The sequence below is a fragment of the Zea mays genome, chromosome 4 (genome assembly GCF_902167145.1).
Source record: "Zea mays cultivar B73 chromosome 4, Zm-B73-REFERENCE-NAM-5.0, whole genome shotgun sequence".
Lineage (NCBI taxonomy): Eukaryota > Viridiplantae > Streptophyta > Magnoliopsida > Poales > Poaceae > Zea > Zea mays.
In genome coordinates this window covers 210,053,538-210,061,876 of record NC_050099.1, presented here as the reverse complement: position 1 = coordinate 210,061,876, position 8,339 = coordinate 210,053,538, and the positions used below count along the sequence as shown (strand labels likewise).

Genomic DNA, 8,339 nt, shown 5'->3' with positions numbered 1-8,339 from the left:
TGAGATATTGATTTGGAACTTGTTTGAACAACTATCATATTTTAACAAGTTCTACTTGTGTAATATATAGAAAATGTAGAAACACACGGACATTGTACTATCATATATAGAAGTCATGCATGGTACTAAGTCCTGCATGGTACTAATGGTTGTAATGTAGTGATGAAATAGCTAGATTAAAATAACAAAATTTATATATGGCTAGGATCACAAATGGATTACGAAATCTTTTCTCGTAACAGTATAACACACATTTATAGATAAGTTATCGCGGTATTATATGTTTCCGTTGCAACGCACGAACACTCACCTAGTATGAAAATTATATTCTATGTGGATTAACATAAAGCATGTGAGAAAGATATTCTAAATAAACGCCTTAATTCATCTCTAGTCCAAGTTGTATCTTAATCAGAGAACATATTTTGGTCGCTTATAATTATAGACAGATTAACTTTGATCTAGAAAGGTTAGAACATATGTTAAATGAATGCTTAATTATAAAATTCTATGATATAACCCAAGTAGGGTTATTACTGTGTAGTCAAATTTATTATGAGACTAACGCAACTTGAACGGGTTACATCAGAGTCAAAATGGAAAAGATATGAATTTTCTAAGCTTCTAGATTTATTTTGATACTAAAAATTAATTTCCCATGGTTTATTCATTCTTTTTTTGGTCATTAAAAATGGACCGCGGATTAGATTTCTATAAATTCCGGAGACTTTTCTTCTCAAAATAGGACTTGTATGCATTACTTTGTCTATTCTAGTGGACGGCGGGCTGTTTCTATAGTCTTCAAGGGACTCTTTTGCAAAGAAACACGGATGAAGGGGGTACCGGGCTATCACAACCGTTGGATCAACGACACGAGGCCCAGATTAGATGGCTGATTTGCTGAACCGGTACGAAGCTCCGTACGTTAGATCTAGCATCAACAGCCCATATTAATCTATGCCCCGAATTCATCTGATCCGCTCGCCCCGGATCCGATGACTCGGATTTCATGTCATGAATGGGTATCCTATCGCTCCAATCATAGCCGCAAGCCCACAGCTCAATGGCTCGGATTTTATGTATCGAAAGGGTATGAGTGATCTAATCACAACCGTCAGTGATCCATCGATCTAATCACAACCGTCAGTGATCCATCCGACCGCAAAAAGTACTTCTTCCCGTTGTGTTCTTGTCGCCTTATGCCGAGCACCTGACGCGGCGTCGCCATGATATACAACAGTCGAACTGTCTACCAGGTTCACACGCTCTCACTTTTATTAAGGAAATACATGTTCCAACACTTGCTACAAGGGCATCTAACATCGGTTTCAGTCTCTGACCGAGCAAAAGCATGTTCTAGAAACGCGTCAGTCTTGGCAACCCACTCACTTGATAGAGCACCTCTTTTCTTCCGACTTTCATACATTTCATCGACGATCCTCCTCCATACTAGATACAAGGCATTAACTTGATTAGTTAAGTAAATCACATCCCTACATCTGTAGGAAAGGATAGGTCCTAAACCTACCTAGGAGTGACCGACGAGCCCGTGTTTATGACAAGGCATGTGCTCGTGCGAAATTTCGACAACATAACCCTGCTGTTCTCCACTTGCAAGCTTGAAAAATATATGCAATTGGAGAACAGATGGGTTATATTGCCAAACTCCGTAGGAGTACATGCCTTTGTCATAAACATGGACTATGTCGGTCACCCCGAGGCTGTCCAATAAAGAGACAATTCTAGCCCAACGCATGTGAGGTGTGTTGGCCCGAAACGGGTGACGTCTAGGTTTCGTTTGTTGACACTACGATAGACAACGAATAACTAGAACCATCTTAAATTATTACGTAGTTAAACTAATAAACCACACCAATACAATATTATATAGAAAAAACATTTCACGGGACCCTAAATCATATAAAATAACCTTAATTATTTTCGAGAGCATAATAAATATTACCCTCAGAAATTAAAAGTTTAAATTATCTAGTCACCACTAAATAAACTAAAACAAGCTAATTTAATTATATAATCAAACTCCGACCGTCGGACATAACAAAGTAAACAATATTTAACATATAAATCATTTAATACTAAAAATGACTAATAGCAAATAATCTATATGCATCTACAAAATTATACCACAAGCCACAAAAATACTCACTTAGCCAGCGGCGGGAGACGTAGTGTAGGACGAGCGTTGGAGCCGGCGGCGAGGCGTTGGGGGCGGGGCGGGCACCTGCGGCTGGGTGTGCGACGGCGGCGGGGGCTAGCCGACGGGGGCGGGGCGGGCGGGTGCCGGCGCCGTTTAGGGACGGCAGTGGCGGGTGAAGGAAACACAAAATGAAACGGCTCGTTACGTTCAAGTCTTAGCTGACAGCCGTCAGACACAACCTTATGTTCGATGGCTTGTTTGATAGCCATCGGACGTATACGCTTATGTCTGATGGTCGCCAAAAAAGCCATCAGAAATAAGACGGAGGTCGGAGATTTTTAATTTTTCTGTTATTGTAGGACCCTGACCCACATATTAGACCGTGTTTCGATTGGCATGCCATAAAAATAGTACATGAACTCATTTATAACGTTACAATATAACTTTGTAGCATTTATTAATTATATACCGGCCGCCAATCTAATTATTGAATAGATCATAAAACATGAAAAATAATTATAAAATAATACACATAAAATATATTTTTTAATATCCCTATCAGAAAGAAAAATAGTAGAGATATATCTTATGGACTGTGTTTGGACCAGCACACAGCTCGAAGACGTGTCAAGGATATATAATGGTAGCAACGTACTGTTAACCAAGTTTGATGATGATTACTCGGCTCACAGCAGCTTAATTACCTAGTAGTGAATAATATACATACCACATTGGGTGATTAATTTAAGCGAAGTTTGTGAGCTCTGCATGCTGGGGTTTTAATTAGTTAACACCCAACGCAAGCCTAGTAGCTAGCTTAGCATTGGCAGCTTCCTTGACTGGAGGAAGGTCTTATGCTTCCCCTCGGCGGATGCGAGGAAGTTGAGGAAGGTGGCATAGTCGGTATCCATGTAGCGCCGTGGGTTTGCCTCGTCGACCAGCTCCGCCGCCGGCCCGATCACCCGCTCCGCAGGCACGCTGTGGAAGGAGGCCACCGAGATGCGCGTCTGCGTCGAGTTCACCCGCACGCGGTGCAACATGCTCTTGTACAGCCCGTTGCTGTAGATCTGCATCCAATCAGTGCGTCAATGACAACAACACCAAGTTTTCGTGTGCGCCTTGAAATAAAAATGCACGGAAATTGAAGGTTCATGTTTTCTCGCAGCTGGAAATTAAACACTGTCCATCGATAATAATAATATATAAGCCCGGCCTACGATGCTTGCTGATGACGAATCTGTTCTATATATACTCTAAGATGATGTTTTCCAGCCCCCTGTCGTCCTGCATGCATCTTCGTTGCCACTGCATCTCTTCTGCTAGATTCGTTGCAGGCCTCGAACTCACCTCCTCTTTCGCCTCCACGTAAAGGCTAGGCTATCTACAACAGTTCACTCTTCTATATATCCCACTTTAAACTTCACTTTATAAATAAGACATTCTATCGTGCAGAACAATATTTTATACAACCATAAACACGATCTACTGAACATAGTTTTAAAAAGCTTTGCCTTCGTTTGGGGCCGCTTTGATGTCAAGCATGTCATCTTCTCTAACGCTCCGGCCCACTTGTGCTAGAGCGTCACACTATCACGCTAATGCAGCCTCGCCCACTCGTGACCGAGCAAAAGGGTCCCGAGCCGTGCTCTCATGAAGAGGGAACTATATAGTTTTCATTTTTCTCTCCTCACAATTGCCCCTCTGTTGATACCTTTTCAGAACAAAAGGGTGACCGACCATCCGTGGTAAGGTTCCAGACTGTCCGCGCGCGATGCGTAGAAAAGTTCTCGTATAAATCTAGATCTAATCTTCTGGAAGGAACTCTGCCAGAGAGGATAGACTCTAGGGTCATTCTAAGATCGGCAAATCACCTAGAACTACTCAAATCGAAGCAGAACCAAAGAGAGAAGATGGGTTGAAATAATAGATCTAAGGTCAAAAAATTAAAATGTACATAACTAAAATAAAGATAAATAGATTAATTCAATTGCATTGGATTGTGTGTGTCAATCGACGTTACCCTTAATATTTATAAGGGATGCTCGAACCCTTTTATAAGCGGAGTTCAATAAATTCTTGCAAAAAATCGGGAAGGTCACGCATAAAATTAGGACTCCCTCAACCTAATCTAATCACAGACTGTCCGGTTTAACAAACCAAACTGTCTGGCCGGGGCCGGACGATCTAGTATTCTAGTGGGCAAGTCCGGACCACAGTGCTGCCAAAATTAATGTTCAACACCATCTCAACGTGAAAATCTGGGCAAAACTAGATGGATCTGTTATTCGTCCATGAGCCATTTGGTTGCAGTCGTGAACCTGTTGCTAGAGCGGGTCAAAGATGTACCATATATTTGATCTCTATGCATCATATCCATGACTTTTTTTGGTGAGTCGTTGCACTTGGTACACCTTGGCTAAACTACATGAAATCCCTTTTTCCCTAACCCTTGAATCCCAATGAGATGCCGCCCACAGACAACGACGCTGCATTTATGTGTCCTCGGACAATGAGATGCCAAATTAAAGTTTAGGTACTGTTTGGCTGTGGATTTTGAATGGTAATGTAAATGTTATTTGATAACATTGTAAATGGAAATGAAGTAAATCATTATTTAGATTGTTTGGTTCATCTTAGGTAAATATTAGTATTCCATCACACTCTGATTAGAGGGGTATTGGATAACGCTCCATTTTCTATAAGTGCGTATTCGATTATTACAGGTGTATCAGATTACGTGATGGCTTAAACAAACACGATACAGTGTAATCAGTTGCCATTGTAAACAGATCACATTAAATTTCAGCTAACCAAACAACACCTTAGTTGATTTGAATTACATAAGTGTGAGGAAATATGGAATCAAACTCAAAGAAATGATGAAGCGACTTAAAAACTAAATATAGTGCCTCTTGCTGCTTCACCTACTTTTAGGGAGTGTTTGTTTTCTATTAACTAATTTGTAGTATGTCAATTTTATTACATTTTAGTTTCTAAATTACCAAATAAGTAAATTGAAACTCTATTTTAATTTATATATTTGGCAATTTAGGTACTAAAATGAAATAAAATGGAGGAATTAGTCACTATAAACCAAACACCCCCTTATTACAATTTTGGTTCTGCCATTTCTAGATAGCTTTTGCTATATATTTAGACGTAATATATACTCAAAAAAATTATATATCTAAACAAAACTAAATGAGTTAGAATTTGAAGTAGAGAGATTGCAAGACATGCATCTTCTACTTTTAGTTTCCGGTTTCTTATGTTTTGGTTCTAACATGTTACAATTAACCAGGGGCAGTACTTTTTTATGGTAATTTTCTGAATATCTAATGATAAAGGGTGTTAATAATAAGAGTTCAATAATGAAGATCCAGTAGAAAATACTAATGATCCCGATAAAATATTTGCTAGCATCGCTACTGCAATTAACTAGGATAGTAATAACAAGCCGGCCTTCCAATATGTTTCTAGGCAACTTGTGTGTCGGCCATGCAATGGGAGATCTAGAGGATAACAATTTCTAGTGAACCTGCGCCGCCCAAGATTTTTTGATGTATGCAGGATAACCGGCACAGCCTAAGCTTATTTTGACACAGTTGTGTGGTGTAGACACATCGGGACAGTTTCTTCCCATTATTTTTAAACCGAACTTATTAGAAAATTTGTCTAATCCTTAGTGGACCGATGATGCATGCCTCCACAGCTCACTCTACCCTCATGTAATTTATATATGTGTACAACTGTACACGTACTTCATCAGCAAATTTGTCTCAACACTATCTAAACAGTGCCACGTAAAACATCTAGTTTAAATTTTTAAGTCGCTTCGTACACGAATCGCTCCACATAAATTATTACTATTTTGCATGCTTATCGGTATCTGCCGTGGACAGTCAAATTTAAAATGTAACAGCTACGCGCTTGTGATAACAAATAAATGCACGCACTCATGCATGGCTTATACTTTTGACAGCTACCGTGACTATGAGTAATCGAGCACTAGCTCCGGCCAAGAAGAATGCAAATTAAGATATGAAACACAATGCATTATCCTATATATATGCAAATTAAACCTCAAGATGGTCGCCGACGTTGGCGATGATGGACCCAGGGGCGGCATCGACGGTGAACCAGTGGCCACGGCGCAGGACCTGGAGACCCTTGACTTGGTCCTGCAGCAGGAGCGTGAAGAGACAGTAGTCAGAGTGCGGCGGCAGCCCCAGCGTGAGGTCTGGCTGCGGGCACGCCGGGTAGCAGTTGAGCATGATCTGCGAGTACCCCGCCTCCAGCTCCCGTAGCAGACCCTGGCTTCGGTGGCAGGGGATGCCCAGAGCCTCCAGTGCTGCCCCCATGAGCTGCATGAACAACTGTTGGTTCGCCATGGCGTACCTGGCTGCCACTTCCCTGCATGCACGAGAATATACGATCCAGCTGCGTACATGAATCCACCAATTATCACGTACGCATAGGTTTCTGGTCCACAAATGATGGATTAATTTGTGGTCCTGTGTGCTCTTGGATGTGCATGCTGAAGTCATGATTGACGTAGGTGCAGACCATTATTGTGACCTTATATACCTGAGATCAGCAGGTTCGTCAGGCCACGAGGCGACGACGGCGTGTAGCGGCTGGCAGGCTAACTTGAGGAAGTCACGCCAGAAGAGCACGGCATCCTTCGCCTGGTTGAAGCTGGTGCCGTACCTCACCGGCGCTCGAACATCCGGCGACATGTACCGTGCCCGCCCCACTAGCGGAAGCTCGAAGAACCGCCGCGCCACGTCCAGCAACCCCTCGACCAGCTCAGGCGCCACCCCATGGTTCACCACCTGTACACGTACATACATACAGATGCATGCATGCGCTTTAATTTTAGGTCGATCTGTATGGATGCAAACTCTCCCAAGAAGATGACAGGCCTGTGCGTGCAGTGTACTGGCCTGGAAGAATCCAGAGCTGCGGCACGCGGCGTCGAGCGTGTCCAGCTCGGAAGCACGGTAGGCGGGATCGCGCAGGCGCGCCAGGTCGACGACGGGGAGCTTCACCCTGCCGAGCCCGTCGTCGTCGGGGCGGTCGGACGGCGGCAGGACGTACCTCTCTGGCAGCGTGGTAAAGCCACGGTTATTGCGGCTCAGGTGACTCACGCTTTTAACCAGGCAGTAGCAGTACGAGCCCTCCTCTTGACTCCTGCTGTCACCTTCGTCGCTACGCTCCATCTGTAACTGCGTGTGTACCGCCTTCGTCGCAGCTTCTCTGTTGACGCCATGCTGCGGTTGACGATCTTCAGCGATAGCCGCCATGGTACGGAGACGAAAGGAGTTAGCAGAGTGGATTGCTGTGTCTATGCTCTAAAGCACGATCACTCCTTTACATATATACTGTGTCTTAATGTCACTCATCAGTATGCAAGTGCTTTGTAGGGCGGTGACAACTAATATATTTATATGCCAAGGCGTGGTAACTCAATAAGGCCAATTGAGGGAGATTAAATCCACTTATATTCAATTTTAATCAAGAGGAATTTTATCTCCTTTAATCATCTTTGATCTAGATGCAACCAACGAAACCCTAAGTGCCGATTTGGTGATCAGGGAAATAGAGGGAATCTATGGGAAGGAATCATCTTGTTATTCAAATTTGACACCAAATCAGCCTTAGGGGCCGTTCATTTCTTCCGGAACGGAGGCATGAAACAATTCCTAACCGGTTTGTTTCTCTATTTTATATAAGTTTTGATCAGATGGAATGATTCTTAGTCCATTCCTGGACAAACGAACAAGGTCTTAAGAGTTTTGACACCAACCGGGCCGGTTTTTGTTGCTAGTTCTTCACCCAAAATATCCAGGGATGTCTCCTAGCTAAGGATACATGTTGGGATCTGCACAAGGTGTCCAACAATCATCGAGACCACCTAGAAAGCTAACAAATCACGTTAACAGAGACACTCGATAATATTGATACTCCTTAAGATTAAGTATAGGATTTTAATTTGTAAGCGCACATAATAGACCACACAAAGGAGTATCCTACTGCATCATTATTTATTTATTTCATAAGAAAACCGGTAGACAGAAATTGTAATTAATGAGAGCTGTTATGTTATCACAACTTAATTAGTTATCAATAGTATAGTGATATAGTATATCAAATAATAATAGGAAGGGCGATGAAACAA

The 8,339-nt window shown here is 42.3% G+C and overlaps 1 protein-coding gene across 1 annotated transcript; it reads right to left on the bottom strand.

Moving 5' to 3' along the window:
* Nucleotides 1-2,813: 2,813 nt before the first annotated feature.
* LOC103655881 (flavanone 3-dioxygenase 2) lies at nucleotides 2,814-7,736 on the bottom strand. Its single transcript, XM_020552828.3, has 3 exons — nucleotides 6,746-7,736; nucleotides 6,241-6,571; nucleotides 2,814-3,225 (listed from the first exon to the last, which is right to left on the bottom strand). Exons 1-3 carry the CDS (start codon nucleotides 7,462-7,464, stop codon nucleotides 2,971-2,973), a joined length of 1,305 nt encoding a protein of 434 aa, XP_020408417.1. The 5' UTR covers nucleotides 7,465-7,736; the 3' UTR covers nucleotides 2,814-2,970.
* Nucleotides 7,737-8,339: the final 603 nt, after the last annotated feature.